General features: G+C 39.4%; 1 protein-coding gene across 1 annotated transcript; it reads right to left on the bottom strand.

The window, feature by feature from the left end:
* Positions 1-316: 316 nt before the first annotated feature.
* On the bottom strand, positions 317-18,708 carry myo1f (myosin IF). Its single transcript, XM_079158437.1, has 28 exons — positions 18,592-18,708; positions 14,429-14,557; positions 13,071-13,160; positions 12,868-12,962; positions 12,641-12,728; positions 12,445-12,534; positions 11,258-11,389; positions 10,946-11,080; positions 9,318-9,450; positions 8,658-8,854; positions 8,430-8,510; positions 8,194-8,280; positions 7,921-8,007; positions 7,268-7,435; positions 6,903-6,988; positions 6,392-6,473; positions 6,172-6,278; positions 5,989-6,087; positions 5,751-5,895; positions 5,284-5,398; positions 5,028-5,197; positions 4,702-4,847; positions 3,796-3,942; positions 3,570-3,718; positions 3,369-3,431; positions 2,520-2,727; positions 1,420-1,580; positions 317-1,280 (listed from the first exon to the last, which is right to left on the bottom strand). Exons 1-28 carry the CDS (start codon positions 18,592-18,594, stop codon positions 1,204-1,206), a joined length of 3,270 nt encoding a protein of 1,089 aa, XP_079014563.1. The 5' UTR covers positions 18,595-18,708; the 3' UTR covers positions 317-1,203.

The raw sequence follows: 18,708 nt of genomic DNA, 5'->3' as shown, positions 1-18,708 counted from the left end.
AACTTCTATCTATATACAGTATATTACTTATTATAACCCTGTCAATGTGCTACATCCAAGCTCTAAAACAACAGAAAACATATTTTGTGCATCTTCACACTACATCTGTACAGATATACACACGACTTGTATTAATACAATGTCATATTTGGATTTTTGCTTTTTATTTTACATTAGATTCAAACGGCACTTTTCCTTTTTAGTATTTATTTTCCTTTGTAAACTAGGTTTAAAAATCATTTTAGCTGTGTCTCCTCTCTCTATGTCTTCTTTATAAAAAGACTTTACAATGTAAAATAAAAGAGAAACATTTTAAAGAGTTGTACATCTTTTTATTTATCCATATAAAAACAAATATTGATTGACGGTGAGGGAATTACATTGATTTACAAAATCAACCACACATTAAAAAAGAAAAATGCAAAATGTAAAGTTAATAAGTCACCCCTCTCTTTTTTGTTATTCAGAAATATTTTATAACTTACTGATGAAAGCACCAAACCAGTCCAAAAGTCCCTGAGGTAAAAATATGAAAATATATTTCTTTTGCTGAGGTGAAGAAATATCAATAATGATATTTGTTCTTTTTCAGTGAGGTCCAAAGTATTGTCTCTGTCAATGTCTTTGATTGGTCTGAAGCAGGTGTGTTATGGTGCAAACATAACAGTCAAGTTTGATATATTTTCAAATGTCTATTACTACTTGATTTCATGCTGTTGTCTTAATCACAAATACTGAGCAGTATTGGACATTGCTCTGGAGAAAATACAGACACTGTCAACAACAAAAAGCAATGCCGTATTTTCAGGTCACTTTTCTGTAAGTTTAACTTTTAAATTTTTTTAGGAACGTAACGGCTCAAAGAAAGGTGTTGTGGGAGTAACAGTGAAGTCAAAGATAGATACTGTTGCTATCATTCACAACGACAACAGATGAAACCCGAGCAGCTCTTTGCGGTGGACCTGTGTTTTAACAGTCGTGGCCATAACAACAATGTCTTCTGTGCTCTGCTCCTACAAACTATATATATGTGTCTCTACTATCAGCGAAGTCCAAACAGTTTCCATTATGGATGAAGATCTAACTTGCAACCATGAAGAATTCCCAGGCAGTTTCTTTAGCAAACAGTATGTGCTACTTTCAACAAAATACACATATTTCTCTCAACAGACACAAAGTCCACCGGGACAGACGGAGCCCTGTTCAGATCTTTTCCACATAGTTACCGGGGAAGAGACCTTCCTTTCCTTGAATCCTGCCAGTCCACCAGCCTGATGCATCTACAGAGGAAATAAATAAATAGAGATAAACATCATGAATCACTGCTTCAAATCTATCAGATCAATACTTCTGGAGCGTACTGATGATTTATATTGATCTCTATTCACTCTTCATCTTGCTTTCTTATCATGCACACACCTTCTTTGACGAGGTTGAACACGTCGTTGGCATCAAAGCTGATCTCGTCCGTGTCCTGGCCGATGTACTGATATAGCGCCCTGCAGCGGGGCCCCTGGTGTTGAGGCTGAGGTTTAGGAGCCGGTGGAGGTCGATGACTGACGCTCCTTCTCCTCTGCTTCCTGTTACAAAGAGAGAGCAATTTGACAAAGGGATCTGCTGGTTAAGAGATGGACTCGTGAAGTTTCTTTGGGGCTAAATGGTCAGACAGGGAGAGTCAAACCACAGAGAACATTTTTAGGTTTGTATATCTTCACCAGGGAACTCTTTAAATGCTTTATGTTAATGGTTTCTTATTAAGTTGTAAGTGAAACAAATAGAGAGCTGAGTCAGACCAGAACTTTGGATTTAAAAAGAAAACACACACACTTAAGATCAAATCAACATTTGTAATAACACAAATGACTAAAGATCCAGCCTGGGAACAAAACCTTGCTCAAGACACTTCATATTTCTAGATAAGGATAGTAAAATGATCTCCAGTCGTTCAATTCATATTTCTGATATAGGGGACTTTAACAAACACCATTTCCCTGAAGACCTTTAGCTCATAATAAATGATCAATAACTTTCACAAACCAACAACATCTATGCCACTTCAAGCATTGATTGCAGGTGAACAATCTGAACTCAAGCTCTCTTTTTTAATTCTTCACACAACTTGTTACCTTTCGTGTAAAAACGAGTGCAATACCATGAATGCCTTTCAGGAGAGACTGCCTGTAAATGATCCTTACATTTAAAGTATAGAGAGCTCGTAGTAGGGTAGTTTGTTTTGCCCTACTTACTAACACTAAACAAACCACTTAGTTTGAAGCATACCCTGGCCATTACAGAAACTTCAACTCTTTTTAATCTTCATAAACAGGTTTATTTCTCTCACAATGAAATTCATTCATTTGTTTGGGCTCAGTATGTGTCGAGCCTCACCCTGACGTGCCTTGACAACTCGTGAAGCTTCTGTGCACTGATTCTTTGTGACTAAGTAGCTCCACCCACACATGCTGTGATCACCCCTTCCTTCCCCTTTTGTCATATCTCACGAGGTGATATTTCCTTACCCTGACATGCCCTGGTCAGGCACATTGAGGAAGTCCAAGTTCCCCTGGTTGTGCTGGTTGTGGGCGGGAACTCTGACGGCCCCCTGGGAGCCCAGTTTGGGAGGAGCTGTGCTGGGTGGCCGCCCGTGTTTTTGCGGGGAGGAATACGTGATATTTGATGGTTGGTTGGGAGCGGCTCTGGAAAATTTGGCTGCTCCATTCTGGTGCGCTAAGGAGCGGGAAAATGTAATAAAAGTAAAGATCAAACCCAAACGACCTCCAGAGCTATTAAACCTCGTAGAAATATTAATCAGATATCATCTTAAGAATTTTAAATTCTATAGTGGGTTTGTAATTGTCAGTGGTGGAAGAAGTATTCAGATAATTTACTTAAGTAGCCATAAATTAAGTAAAAAGTACTCTAAATCCAGGCAGAATGACTCCAGTCGGTTGTATATTACTGGATTGTTACTGATGATGCATTAATGTGTATGCTGCAATTTAGTTGTAGCTGGTTGAAGTAAAGTTAATTTCTACTCCTTTATATACTGTTGGGTAGTTTAATCTATAATAACAATCTTGTAAAATCTATTTTACAAGATCTTTTACATTCGTTTTCTATGTAAAACCTTATTCTTCAAAGCAACTAGTAACCATCGCTGTCAAATAAAAGTTCAACATTTGAATATAAAAGTGGGGTTAAAGTATAAAGCATAAAATGCAAATAGTCAAAGAACAACAAATTGTACTTGAGTAAATGTACTTACTTACTTTTTAGTCTAAAGGCTCATGTAAATTATCAGTTTAAGTAAGATATACAGATAAAATACTGAACATAACAATGAAATAAAGTTAGAATTGTGACTTTACCTCTGCTGTCGACATTATTTCTCCCTCCACCACGAGACTGTGGAACACTCTTCCTGCTCGGCTCTGATGAAATACATCCTTGGTTACAATTAACATTCAAATGAACAAGAATCTCTACACAACTACATTTCCTATAACGTTTTGCCTTGCTTCTCTTCATTTAAAGGCTCTGCAGTGTCACGATTATTTCGTTTAACTCACTGGAGGACTTGGGTAGACCGTCCCCTACTGTGATGGTGAGGGTCTTCCCTCCAGGTTTGAGCTCGGCCAGGTCCCCTTGTCCCCTCTGAAACACCACCACCCTGTTGCCTCCTCCACCCCAGCCCTCCTTCTTCACTCTGAACTCCAACCTGTGTAATAACAAAGTGGGTTAGTGATTCCAGTTTTCTTGCAAATATATGTTGTCTGGGCATGTGTGTTTCTCTACCTGTCAGTGAAAGTGATTGTTAGTTTTCTCTTGGTCACGTCCTCGTAGCGTTTCAAGAGCAGACTGAGGAACTCAGTCTTAAAGTTGGACTCCAGCAGACTGTCGTACTGGGACTCATGTATGATGAAGAAATCATCCTGTCTCGTACTGAAGACAAAAATACAGACCATTAGGAGTTGCCAAGGCAAGATACAAAGAAAAGTAGAAAGGCTTACATTTTCTGAGGAAAATATATGACACTGCTGAGATATTAAGACGTGTCTTCACATGTTGAACTTTTGAAGTGTATTTCAATGGCAGTAATAGCTAAAGTTAAAGATGTTAAAGATGTGTCAAGCTGTACTTAAGTTGAAGTCATAATGCTATAACAAAAGAGTTTAGGTTTCAGTTTTAAAATCCTACTTAAGCATTTATCAGCTACATTTACTTTACATATGTAAACAAGGAAAAGTACTCGTTTCGTAGAAGAATTGTGTTGTATTTTACTAGCTTTGCATATAGTTTTGTAATCTGAAAGGTATCTTATAACCTTGCAGGTAAATGTAATAGATAAACAATACTATGCTCTGTTTGTGGTACTATGCTCTGTTTGCTCTGTTTTTTTATAGTAGAGGTATAAAGTAGCATCAAATGGGAATATCGAAGAAAAGTAAAAATTACCTAAAAATGCATGTTTGTGAAAGTTTTTAGCTGATAAAGAAATAAAAAGAAGACACAGTTCTGTGACTTCTCAGGTCAGCAGAATATGTTTATCTGCTATATTTACTCTTGCAGCACCATTTAGTGACTTATCACGCAGTGGTTACTGACTGAGAACGCAACTTGCTAGTTCTCATATTTTCCACAACCACAAATGATACTATTGCCAGTTGTGGTTAATGTATCTCTTGTAAACTAGAGACCTACCTGAGAGAGACACCACTGATGCTTCCAAACTCCAGCTTTCGTTTCAGCACCTCCTTTATAAGTCCTTTCTCAGGTCCTTTCTTCACCTTCTCTCGACCAATCAGATAGATGCCCTTGGGGGTCAGGATCATGTCTCTCTTAATAGACTGGAATAAACAGAAGTGAGAACTTCATGCAATGCCAGAAAGGAGAAGTCCACAAAGGGCAGTCTTACTTATAGCTGTTTTAAAGGGGAAATATTTTTACACATGTCTAACATGTCTATCAGTCATTTTCTTGTTGGTCAAATGTTTATAAAACTAAACTTAAGCTTCATGAAGCTTCACCTTGAACCTGCGATCAAACTTGTTGACAGAATCAGCAAAGTCCACACGCTCCCTTTTGGCAAGAAACTGTCGCAGCTCAGGCTTCTGCTCCAGGCCGAGGTAGTCCCCGACAAAGTTTCTGTTGATGCTGTTCTTCCTCCGCTCCTTTGAGTTGTACAGGATGTCTGAGGCTGTGTTGCAACGATGGAAAAACACTCAGAATCACAGCGTCACATGTGTACTTTGAGAGCAACGACATTTTGTCTTTGTAACTCACCCTCCTCTCTCATCTGTTCATACTTCCTCCTGGCAATGTATCTTCTCCAGGATTTCTGAATGATCCTGGCAAAAGTGTCAAACTTCCTCTCCCTCATTTCCTCCAGCAGGAAAAGCTGTGGAAGTTTTATTAGAACCTTTCTTTGTTCGTTGTTAAAAAAACAGAAATGAACTGAAGCTGATTTTAACTACATTATATATTGTTAAGTCATTTTTTTGCATGCATCATATTTTATAAGCTCATCATATGTTTTCTATGTAAGATCTTAATTTGTAAATTATTGTAGTCTAGTAAAATGTACAATATTTCCCTCTGAAGTGAAGTGGAACTATAAAGTAGCATTAAATGGAAACACTCAAGTACTCAACACTCATGTGTACTAAAGTACAGCACTTAAATGTATTAATTATGTTCCATATATAGAGGCAAAATACAACCCAGACTGAAGTACATAAAAAGTTTGTTACCGATTCAGGGTTCTTGACAAAGACCTTGGTGCGTCCCATCTGGTACTGGTCGTTATCCATGTTGACAGACCGGAGGAGGTGAAGGACCCCCTGCTGCTCTGGACCACTCCAACTTGGCCATGTCTCAGCTGTCAGAATAGCATACCTAGATACGACAAGTCGTATGTTGAACTGTGTCCTTCTCCCAGTACAAACGCAAGGGAGCAAAATGCATCCTTTCAACAAGGGTTAAACTCACCTATTCAGAAACTTATTGAAGAGTCTGCGGTACGCAAATCCAGCTCTTCTTACACGTATGTTTTCCCGCAGTCCTAGATATTCAACCTGATGTCTAGCTCTAAAAACAGATGGAATACCACCATTCATCAAGAAGTGTGGTTTGAGTGTAATCGTATTAGTTTGTCACAGTGAGGATGCTCACCTGCTCTCCTCCCAGTCTTTCGGTCTCTTTGTCTCATTGGGTTTGATGCAGCGGATATAGTGCGGAGTACATTTCATCAGCGTGTTCACCAGATCATTAGCTTGTCTCTGTTGGAAACACCAGTGCACGATCAATGCATTGCTACACCCAAAATGCATTGTATAATGATCAAAGGACCTTAAGCTTTTAGTTCATGGTTAGTCTCACTTTAAAGTCTCACCTTGATCTTTGAGCTGGCTGTGGTTGGCCGGCTTTTCTTATCTGTGTTGAGGTTTTCAGGGAACAAGCTACGGATGAAGTTACTGTAGAGACATATTCAAAGGATTTTTATGAAACATACCATAAGTGACCCCAGAAAACGTGCACGACAGCTATCCACTGGTGGGCCTCAGAGCACCATCTAGTGTACTGCATAGGTACTTCCAAATGGTTAGATTCAATTTTGCATTGGGTCATTTACAAAGCTAGTTATGTTTGTATCTTATTGTGCTCACGCGACATATCATCAGGTAGAGACACGTGTTTGGCCCCTGTCAGCTAGCTAACATTCTAACATTTGGGTCATTAAAGCTGACGGTGACATAACACATATTTACAGCATAGTTTACTTTTGTTCCTTCTTTTTTTGTCATGTTGTGTTTTTTTTCCTCATTTATTTGGGAAGGTTTTCAACAATCAGAAGTGGGCCTTAAATTACAAAAGGTTGAGAACTCCTGATGTAAGAGACTTACTGTTCGCTGCTTTGCATGAGCTCAATGAGGTCAGGGAACAGCACATCCCGGTTTCTCTCACAGAAACCAGCGATATCGTATGACACCTGAGATGACATTATAACATTAGAACTGCTATGTAAACGTAATACACCAGGCAAACATTATTATTTAGTAGAGAATGTTGTCAGGTTATTTGCTTCACATGTGTTTATGCAGCAACAAACATGTCTACTTCCTCTTGGTGTCACTAAAACCTTAATCACAACACACATCTGCTGACAATTAGAGACAGCGACACTACTGTTTCAAATAAATCCAATACATAATCTACCCATAGTAATTCTGCTGCTGGAGAGTCAGTTTGACATATTTCATGTTCCTACCTTGCCAGCGTAGTGATGTATGATGAAGCCCGAGTTCCAGCTGTTGAAATGTTCATGTGTTCCCACTGCGGCCTGCAGTTTCTGCAGCAGAGTGCCATCTGCACCCTCTCCTTTGGCATGCATGGTGGCGCACACATCATCCAGCACGCTCATTATGCCGGGAGGGTTCTGCAAGGAGAGGATGGTTCGGATGAAGTTTACTATAAACAATCACCAATTGCAACTGATTTGACACATTTGAAAGTGTCTGGGAATAACAAGACAGACCCTTCATCAAACATACATAATAGAGAGTCATTATTTGGTGTTAAGTAGATAATACAAGAACAACACATTGATTATGTCCTATTTCAAATATAGACAAAACCATTAAAGTCAGATGAAAACACTTCATTTGTCTATGTTTCACAAAAACAGAGTAACAAAAAAAACACTTCACATGGTATTTCACATGAGGTGATTTTCTTTGACCTTGGGAGTACTGCCTTTTTTAGACATAGACATATAGACATGCTACTTTTTATAGGCAGAGCCCCTAGTTAGTGCTGGTCCCTTGCAGGAGAAGCACACTTCTTTCCTTGTTTGAACCACTTCATATTGTGTTTATGTATTTGTTGGTCTCTTGGTTAGGGGTGACGCAGCTAAGAGCTTACCAATTTATTTTCAATGAGGTCGCACACAATCTTGTTGTTGAAGTACTCAATGGGAGTCCACTTGATGCCCTCTTGAACGTACTCTTCCTGAGAGAAATTTAGCAGACATAGAAAGAAAAGAGCATATAGGAGAACAGACTGAAATACATTTTAAAGACAGTGCATTTTAAATATTCACAACCATATTTAGCCTAAATTAAATAAAACTGTCTCTATCAAACAGAACCAGCATAGTGTAGAGGTTAAGAGATAAGGAAGACAAAAGGAAGTTACCTGCTCAGCCTTCAGAGTCAGTTCAATAAAGATCTGTTGCAGTTTCTCATTGACAAAGTTGATACAGAACTGCTCAAAGCCATTTCTCTGCCAGGGGAAGAGTCATTCCAGTCAAAATCACATTATCACCACCGTAAAACAAATCCTGCTGTGCTGCACCATCTATAAAACTAACATCTGTTATTATCGCAGCAGCCTATAAATATTGTGGACCTGCAAGTTATCAGAAGACTAACCTGGAATATCTCAAAGCCATAAATGTCAAGTACTCCGATACTGAATTCTTCATGTGGTTTTTGAATGGCTTTATTTATGGCCTGGAGAAGACAGATAGGGTAAAGGCAGAAGGGAAATAAAAAATACAGATTGATCTCAACTTGTGTAGGTGTCTCAGTAAAAACAGGATGCTTCCTCATTTCATTTCATTTTTTTTTTTTTACTACTGAGATAAAAGGTTTGACTACCTCCACCAGGTAGTCAAAGAGTCGTGCATAGAGGGCTTTGGCCAGGGCATCTCGCGTGTAGGTGGCCTGCTCCTGGTTCAGGGTCACATTAATGGACTCATTCTTCCCTGCCCACTTCGACTCCATCTTCCGGCCGGTCAGCTTGTCCTGCAGACGGCTGAGATCAATGCCCAGCAGATAGGCGGGAAAGGCAAGCACTAGAGCAAACAAAAGCAAAGTATTTTTAATCCACGCAAACCTAAACCTAAATGAGGCTAATAATAAATATTCAGATATGTTGAGCTTCAAAATTGAAAGTGCACATACTGCCTGAGAATGTATCTTTCTGCGGTAGATGTAGACGTAACTGAATAAAGTCTGCAGTAGCTTAAATTGTACAATACTAGAGAGGTGTAAACACCAATTATGTTTTATTACACTGCAGGGAATCCCCAGGCAGCAAGCAAAGGCGATGATAAACAAGGTAGTACTGATGTGCACAGACTATCAATTATCACTGCCATGTCTGCCATGGGAGTGCTTTGTCATGGTGAGCTCTAATTTACTCACATCCATTTGGGAGAAAATGGGGCATTTTATACGTCAGGTGGGAATGTTTGTGCACCTGCATGGATGAGTGAATCCATGTGTGCCTGATGTCTGTGCATGTGTGGCACTCACAGTCTGTGCTCTCCACCTGCCCATAGTTGCCTGCCTCTATGAAGCTGATATTTCCCAGGTGGAGGATGCCTGCGACGATTTGCAGGACCTGAGTCTGGATGTCGCCAGGGATCCCAATCACCTGCATGGCTTCCTGGAGACCACAACACAAAAGCAGACGGCAGCACTTAGTAGCAAGTTCATCGACATTCAGTGCAAATATTTGATTGTCAAAAGCAAATTAAAGTCTATTTTATTTAGTTTTCCTCAAATATTATGTTCTTTTGGATTGGCACCCTTTCCAAATCCAAACGTTACCTTCATGCGTAATGCTCAAACTGTTTTATAAAGTTCTACATTCATTCGATGGGGGCAAAACGTAGCGATACAGTTCAGCACATGGTTCAGCAGCACCACAGACTACAGCAGCTTAAATGGCTATGAAGTTAAATCAACACCTAACGTTCACTAACTTATCTAGCTAACATTAAAAAAACATTTAAACTGAAGGTAGGATTTATTGGAGGGATGGACGACGTCAGAATCTATTAGTTTTAGCTAGGTATACTTAATAAACTGCTGAGTGTACATGACCGCTTACCACAGGAACATTTGTGTTCAAATACATTTTAAACTTGTAGTCAGATTTAGCTCACGGCTAACTGGTATTTTCCTAATGAGAGTTGGTTTAGCTAACAGTTAGCATGTTGCAACAGTTCCAAGTGTTGTTACTATGGATATCTTCAGTTTTCACATACCGTCACATTTCCTAATACAATATAAACAATGTATGTAACGTGTAATGTTTCCAGTTAAATAAAGTAATTAGGAAAGTATAAGGTATTACCTTTCTAACTGAATATTGTTTTTTCCTTTTCCTTTTCCTTTGTCTTTAAAACAGTCGGCAAAAGGACTCAAGACAATTGTAACGAACACGATGTTCATTTCATTTTTAGACAGAAATTACTTCCAAGTAAAAGTTCATAGTGAGGTCACAGAGTAACAGAGGGCCTATTTTGGAAAGACATGTTGTTGATACAAAGTAATTTGGCAATGCTGTTAGCACTGCAAACTAAATTCTAATCTACTCCCAGAGTTCCCAAAGTAACAATAGCATTGTGAACGCTATGGCGCAAGATTTGATTACCAACCAATTGTAGCTTTGTATGGGGATTTGCATTGCTAAATACCAACACAAACACACACCATAATGGTTGTAAGGTGGGTTAGTTGATCTTAAGGTCCTGTGTCACAACCAGTTATTACAAAATATGATTATTTCAGCTCCTAAGCTGGTTTAATCATATTATCACACAACAATAGTAGATCAGTGGTTCCCAAACGTTTTGGCTTCTGCTACCTTAAAATGAAGCAATGTATACTTTGCAACCCTGTGCCACACCCTGCTATACATCTATAGGTCTGTACAGTTGTATCACAGATTGATATCCCTACAAACTCCTCAGATGGTTCAATTTGAATAATTAGAGGTGGAATGAGGTTAAACCTAGTAATGTATTAGAAAGGTAGGTTGGAGAAATCAGCATATATTTGTGTGTTTTTCTTATTATCACAAGGCCCGTACAATTTATCTTGCAACCCCCCGAGAGGGATCCAGACATATTTTCTCCAGTATGCTGTATATGTACCATAGTCTCTTGGAAATCTTTGCTGTCGTTGGTCCCATCCACCTTGTAGGTCCCAGACTGGTTGAGGTAGCAGTAGTAGTCTGGGGTCATGATGCCCAGGGCCTCTTTCTGCTGATCGTTGGCGCCCTCTATCATCTGGAAGACAACAGTGCAGGTAGAAGAGCAGTTAAACATGAATCCCAATGGGCACCAAAAATATGAGGAATAGTTCCATTGCATCAACATGTTATTGATTGACATTGACTGGACAGTATGGATGGCTGGTTTTCTTAAGGCGGCTGTGACTGATCTGTGACTGTGCACGTCTCTCACCTGATAGTAAATGTGGAAGTTCCTCTCGTTCTCATTCTGGCTCACCCCCCTCGACTTCTCCAGCAGGAAGTTTGAGATTTTACCGCCGTCTGGCTCTCCTCCTCTGCTGAACTGAATCTCAAAGTATTTCCCCTGGTAGATGCAAAAATCACAGGTGTCAGTAGATAAATATGTCAAATTTGGTCAACTCAGGTGCAAAGTACAAGGGTAAGCAGAGGAATTTCCCCTCGTTGCCTATGATTCTGACACACTGCTAAAGCATTTTAAACAATAAAAACAAGAAAATAAAGATAGCATAGATAAAATCAAAATGTCCTAAACTGCTACTCTGGCTGAACTCAAACAATGCAACAGTTTTTAAATGTGACTTCCACCATTGCTACATCTGTAGCTACAAAACAGTCAGCACACATCTATCTGCATTGACCCGAACACAAAACCACCCAATGCTACATCATCAGTGACAGGAAACTGTAAAGTGATGTGGTTTATAAGTGTGAAATTAAAGCCTCAGAACCCCACTGGTGAGAAATGGGAGGGGATGAAATGAAGAATACTTCTAAAGTGCATTGAACCGCCATAATTACCGCCATAATCACACACCAGCTGGCTCCTAAATACTTTTATAATCTTATATACCCTTTTCACAGCATATACTTTCAACACTCAAAGTAGTTAACATTTCTATTTTTGATCTTTGGATCTACAATCTCTTTGGATAACATAAACTGTATTTGTTATTTCTTATTAGTTACTTAAAACACAGGTAATCAGAGTTGAGTAGTTGAGTCATTAATATATTTCTGTTAAATTTGTTGGTGTTTATTTACTGGGCATTGAGTATTACGGACGTCCACATTATTGGTGAGGTGGTGTTTTCATCTCGGTTGGTCTATGTTGTCACTTTTCTCCTGGTGTTCTTTTGTTTTTGAATTATTCTCTCTCTTTGAAAGAAAACAACACCAATAGTGTACAGTCATGCAATCAGCCCTGCGACCTCGTGGTGGCGCTAATGGAAGAGTCAGTAGATCACCACATTATGATTAATCCTCTGGGCTCCATGAATATCTGTGCAAAATGGCAAATCCATCCAGTGGTTGTTGAGATAGTTCAGTGTGGACCAAAGCACATTTCCTAATATATTTAAATGTCGCGTCTGCATGCTGGGAAGTAAAGATCTCACTCACGAAACGACTGGAGTTGTTGTTGCGGACAGTCTTGGCGTTACCAAAGGCTTCCAGCAGAGGATTTGACTGTAGAATGATGTCTTTTACGTGCTGCAACGCACATACAAAAACACAGTGACAGTGTGAGACACAACAGAAGCACCAACAGTACACAACACACTGCAGGAAGTCTGAAGTCATTGCTTTCTGTCTCTACCTGAACTTTCGGTCCTCCTCCAGATACTTTGGAAATGTAACCCATGATGTATTTGGCAGCCACTGTCTTTCCAGCACCACTCTCACCGCTACCACAATACCATGAAAGAAAAAGACATAACACACCAGAAACCAACTAAAAGTTACTCAAACTACCAACACTAACAGAGTCGAATGTAAGACACAAAACCAAAACAGTGAGGAGAAAAACAGGGCGGTTGTGATCACCTAATGATGACACACTGATTCTCTCCATCGATCATCATGTTTCTGTACATGAAGTCAGACAAGGCGTAGATGTGGGGTGGATTTTCATATTGGGCCTACAGAGGCAAAGGAGAGAAAGTTACAGTAATGGAGTAAACAACAACAAGGTGAACCATAATATTGTTACAGGACATGGCGATAGAATGCTGAAGAATTTTACTTACAGCTCCTTGGTACATTTCGATCTCTCTGTCAGTGAAATAGGGCATCTGTTTGAACGGGTTAATTGATATCAATACAGGGCCGATGTATGTCTGAGTGGCAAAGTTCAGGAATATGGTGGGAGAATAGGCTAGTGAATCACTGCTGGTACATTTCCAATAGAGTTATTGTGCTTTTTAGACCAAAAAGAATATCAATATTTGATACTGAATTACATTAAAATGGTTTTGACCTGATGATGGCACAAGATCAAAAGTCAAAGGATCACCAAAATGATTACGATTCATCCTGGTGGGGACACAAACAGTTGTCTTGACATTTCACTCAAAACCCTAAATGTCAATCTCATGGTGGCGCTAGATAAAACTCAGAGGATCACCAAAGTCATCAGGATTCATCCTCTATGAATTTTAAATGTCGAACCAAATTTCTTGCTTATCCATCAAATAGTTGTTGAGATATCTCAGTCTGAACCAAAGTGGTGGGACTGACCAACAGACGTCCGCATCTGGGCGATGCTGCTGGCTGATACATCACAAACTATTTAGTAGATACTTAGGTCATGAGTCCACCATGACTAACGTCCAACAACTCTAAAGTTGTTTTTATCTATGCAGGAAAATTGTCTAACTAGTAGTTAAGGATTGATGATTCACCAATAGTCATCCCTTAAAATTATAAATCCTGTGAAATCATGACTTGTTGCTGCAGTGGAGTGTTACTTGAGGGGCAATCAGCTGCTCTTGCTTGCATATTTGATGTGAACTTGTTTCCTGAGTCTAAATATGGGTTTGAAGTTCAGCTGTGTTCTGAGAAGACGGAAGTGAGCGGTTGAGTCACACAGTGAATGCAGAAGAGGAAGAGTGTGTTCATTATATTTATGCCCTTGTTTGGTTGATTGTTTGACTGTATTTTTGTGTTTTGTTTGGGGAATTCATGTGAAGAGGGATGTTTTATTATTATAGTGTAGGACATTGGTGGACTTTGGACAAAACATGTATTTGACATAAATGGAAATGAGTAATGATTTTTTTCTTTCTGGTGCCTTTAAGTTATACAAGGCAGGCATGAGGCCGAGCTCTGATGACAGAGTCACATCATTGAGACATAATGGCAAAAACTCCTGTCCCACAAACATTATTACTTCCTCCCCACAAGGATCAAAACAATACTCTAAACTTGTTTTGGTGCCAATTAGTTTCCGTTGTAGCTAATCTTGCTAATGTCCAAGCAGTCAAATTACTAAAATTCTAAATCAATATTTGTGACTACAACCAATTTCAAGACTGGGCAGAAATAAAAAAAACTAAATAACTAAATAAAAAAAAATACAAAATGTAAACGTCAGCTTGTGGGATACAAAGATGTAGTCGTCCAGGTATCTTTTCTTGAGGTTGTCCACTATGGCGTCCTCAGTGATCTTGGATAGGAGGACCATGTCGTCCACTCCGCTTTGCTTCACATTTTGACTCTGCCAGTGGTACTTCGCCTGAATCACACAAATGTGGAGAGAAAGAAAGAAATTCACCGTGGGGTTGAGATACCGCTTTTCTTTGAAGTCATAGTTTATTTACACATTCATTCTAGTTACTGTAAGTTGAATAATAGAATGGAAATATAACCAAGTTTAAAGGGGCACACCACCGATTTTACACATTGAGTGTTTATTTACTCGAGTATGTTTGAAAAAGCTTGGCTTGAGCTTGGAGACTGCAATTCTAGTTTTCTTTCATTTAAGGAAGGTCAAAAGAAAAATGCTATTGTGAATCCATTGTTTTGGGGTTTGACCTACTTGATACTAATCATTATATCTCAGGCTCTGCTGGTTGAACTTATTCTTTTCCTAAATCTGTGTTTTAAAATTGAAGTGCCTTTAGGTTAAAGTGCACACTCCAAAATAAGCTCTTGACACTAGAAAGGTGCACTCAATAGTGTGCAGATCTCCGCCAGGTGTGGCTGCAACGACCACTGTTGCGTGATTGAATGAATACAACCCACAATTGGGTAACCCCCCGTCAAGGCGAACACACCGTCCTAAACAGTAAAAGTGAGCCACAGAGCGGTGGCCGAGAGGTACGCAGATGTGTGTGTGCTAGTAGTTAGTTAGCAGTTAGCCAAACACAGCTGTCATAACCCAAAGGTAGCAGACAGGGGTCAGAGATGCACTCAGATGTGTTATCACTAGCGTCCGCTACTGGTCTGGGGCCGGTTAAGAGTAGTGAGTGAATTGCCCATAATTGGGCAACCAAAATATAATGTAGTTATCTGCAGCAGAATGCGAGATTAGCCGTGGACAGACACAGAGGTATACACACACACACACACACACACACACACACACACACACACACACACACACACACACACGACCAATCACATGATCCTACTGGCGAAGTTAACTAATGGAACTGAAGTAAGACAGACAGACAGACAGAGTCTCTAATAAAGAAGGTAAATGACAAAGACAAGTTTGGCATCAGCACAGATGTGTTTTAACACCGTAACACACTGTGGTTGCCATTACAGGAAGTTGGGACTGGTTGCCATGCAACAGGTCACAAATGAGGTGAGCTGATGTTGTAAGTTTGGCACTTTAGAGAAGCACCACCAAACGTTGTGATCTGTCTGACTATACGTAAATGTGAACAGTACCTGATCACAACAACAACAGCTCTAAGTTCATGATCGTTATGTTGCGAAACGACATCTTTATTAATTAATCGGAGGGCATTCTTGTCGCCGCAGACCGTTTTCTGTTGACACCATCTCTCAAAGAGCCCTGAAGTGATCTTGCACCCTGCGGCTTGGTTTTCCCTAAAAGACGCTGGTCTGTTTGATGTGTGTCTAACAGGTGTTGTCATTGGCACGGTGGTTGGGCTGTGGTCTGGGGCCTCAACTTAGTGCACAGGGAGAAGCCTAGAGGTACGCTTCAATGTTGCACCTCAGACCGACAGTCACCAGAAGGAAAACATACTGCTACTGATAGAGCTGATAGGTTTAGAAGTTTTCTTTCACTTAATTCCCTTCTTTTGTAGTGTGTTGCTTTGTTATATTCTGCACAGTAATATGAAACCACTAATCTCTGAAAATCTGGAAAATCAAAAAATAGTAGACATCTTAAACCTGATCCATCAGTACAAACGTGTGTTGTGCAACATATAAGCATGAAGATGTAAGATACCAAATATGTCAGACTAAGTTTTAGTTTTAATGCTCACAAAAGATTCAACAGACATATTAATGTCAGTAAAAGACATAACATGTGTAGGCCTACTGTAGCTCGATTAAAGTCTACAACAGTGTTTGCGTCATTCAGCGGGTATTTTTATTTCAACATTTTTTAGGGGGAATTCTGACAGAAGTCGTATGAGTGTAAATCTAATTAAAACCTGTGAAATCAAAAGCAGCCAAGCTGTCAGTCTCTTATAAATATCCTTATTTTCACTCCGTTTGATCTGAACTATATAAAGTGTATATTACAGACTTAAAGGATGAATAAATGTACTCCTATCAAGCGGGCATTCGTGATATTCATTCAGACAGAAAGCTGAACGTCATTCCCGTGAATTTGAACACTGGACCGACGCACCGACCGAATCTTTCCATTGACTTTGTATGCAATTGAGCTGCTTCTAAAATTCACTTTGCATCCAGGTTGAACCATAGACTGCACACAAGAAGGACGAACAGATCTGGTTCTTGGACCAGATGGTTTCTACCACTCATCCATCTGTGTGAGGACCATGCATAGGCATAAACAGTTTGAAATCAACTGTGTGGGAATACAAATCTGTTTTTCGTAAATGTTTCAACTTTTGTTCCCGATCATCCACGACTAGTTTTCTACTCTGGACCTAAAACAGTCACGGCCTCTGAACTCTGGAACAGCCTCCCTGTTGAAATCCGTCTTCTACCTCAGTGACTTCCTTAAAGTCTCTACTATAACATATTTGTTGTAAAGCATGTCTGGCAAAGTGGTGTCCTAATTGTCCAAACAAATTGTTTTATTGTTTTATTTTATTTAATACAACTGTTAAACTGTGACATATGTGAAAAGCCACCTGTACCTGTAGCCATTTTGTTTGTGGCACTTAAAAGCATCAAACATGCAGCAACAACTTCTTCCAGACAAAACAGTGTTTAATCTTGTGGTAATTCATTTCTAATATAATGGGAAGATCCACTGACGTCACTGTGACTCTCTTAAAAAACTCTAAACAGTTACTAGAGAAAAGTTGCTAATGAGTTTAAACATGTTGATGCCTTGAGAACCACAAACTAAATTCCAGTTAACAACATATTGCGGTTTTTGGCAGAAACCACACCAGTCGAGATCTCAAATGCCCCGCTGCATATAACCGGAACTTTCTGCACAAAATAAAAAACAATGCTGTGTGAGTTGATCCTTTAACATCCATATTTCTGCCTGAGACGCTGCCTCTGCTACTTCACTGTGAGCATGTCGGTCATATTTAAATGGACAATTGTGTACAAGCAGCCTCCTCAGGTCTTTCTTTATTACACTCCTGACTGCATCTCACCTGTGAATCTAATTTTTAAATGATAATAGCTAAATGATTATGGTGATTATAGGATTTATTTTTAAATTGAGTGAAAGCACTTGTGTATCTACACATTTTGGAGATCTTCACCCTTAAATCTACTGACTGAATATAGATACAATGATTTTTGGCTGCATGTTATAGCTTATTATGAGTTTGGACCGCTCTGCGTGTGAGTAGGAAGTGTTGTGACAGAAAGCTCTCCTGCAGTCCACTTCCCCCTCTCATACCTCATCTCTGCCTCTTGTGAAACCCCATAAACTTTGTACATGCAACCAGTTCTCTTCCTGCAACTGCCTGCTGCTCACAGGGGGGCTGCCTAAGCTGTTTAACGCAATGTGAAATACATCTTGTAAACTGAGATTACACTACAGTAACTACAAGGTATATTAAAGATAATGTATTTTATTATTTGAACATTAACACCCTCATTGTATGTATTATGTGTATTTTTGTTCTGTGTACACTTTAAGTCTAAATTTTACAAAGTAAAATCCACATTTTTATCTAAAATACAACCATAAATCAAAGTAAGAAAACAATGCAATCAATTCATTTGAGCTGTATAGTCTCAATGAAAGGGATCTTTCTGAAAAAGAGGAAACTCAATCTGCTGTTGCTGTGAAGGAGCTGGATTTCCCTGAAGAGATTGCCTTTTAAGACACACTATCACGTCCGTCAAAACGAACTTTAAAACTTGAAATACCCGCTTATGACTTGCCAAATGGAAACTACTGAAATTAAATGTAGTTAATCATGAGCTGTTGTCCCTTTCACAAAAAGAAAACAGCTTAAAAATGCTGTTTTATTTTGTAAAGCAAAGGATCAAGGGTGAAACTGTAAGATCATCTTACATGTATGCGAAGAAAAGACACATCGGGTCTAGTATTAGGAGCATAAACACACGTTACAGCTGTCTGAAGGTGTGTGAGAGATAGCAAATGAAGGTGTGGTACCGTACCATTGTTCCAGCGGGCCTCCTCTCTTCCTCAGGTGTCCACTGTCCAGAGAGTGTGTGTGTGTGTGTTTATGTGTGTGTGTCGTTAAAATCCACACGTTGACCTCTTCAGACTGCAGC

The sequence above is a fragment of the Pholis gunnellus genome, assembly GCF_910591455.1.
Source record: "Pholis gunnellus genome assembly, chromosome: 4".
NCBI lineage: Eukaryota > Metazoa > Chordata > Actinopteri > Perciformes > Pholidae > Pholis > Pholis gunnellus.
Note: the sequence above shows the minus strand (reverse complement) of the source record. Positions and strands in the feature narration are given on the sequence as shown.

Bases quoted from the DNA above. Each gene is read 5' to 3' on its own strand.
- myo1f (XM_079158437.1), bottom strand. The intron at 13,161-14,428 runs GTATCCCACAAG...TTTGCCACTCAG, and splicing joins ACCTGGACGACTACATCTTT to ACATACATCGGCCCTGTATT. The intron at 4,848-5,027 runs GTGAAGCTTCAT...TGTTTATTCCAG, and splicing joins AGTTTGATCGCAGGTTCAAG to TCTATTAAGAGAGACATGAT.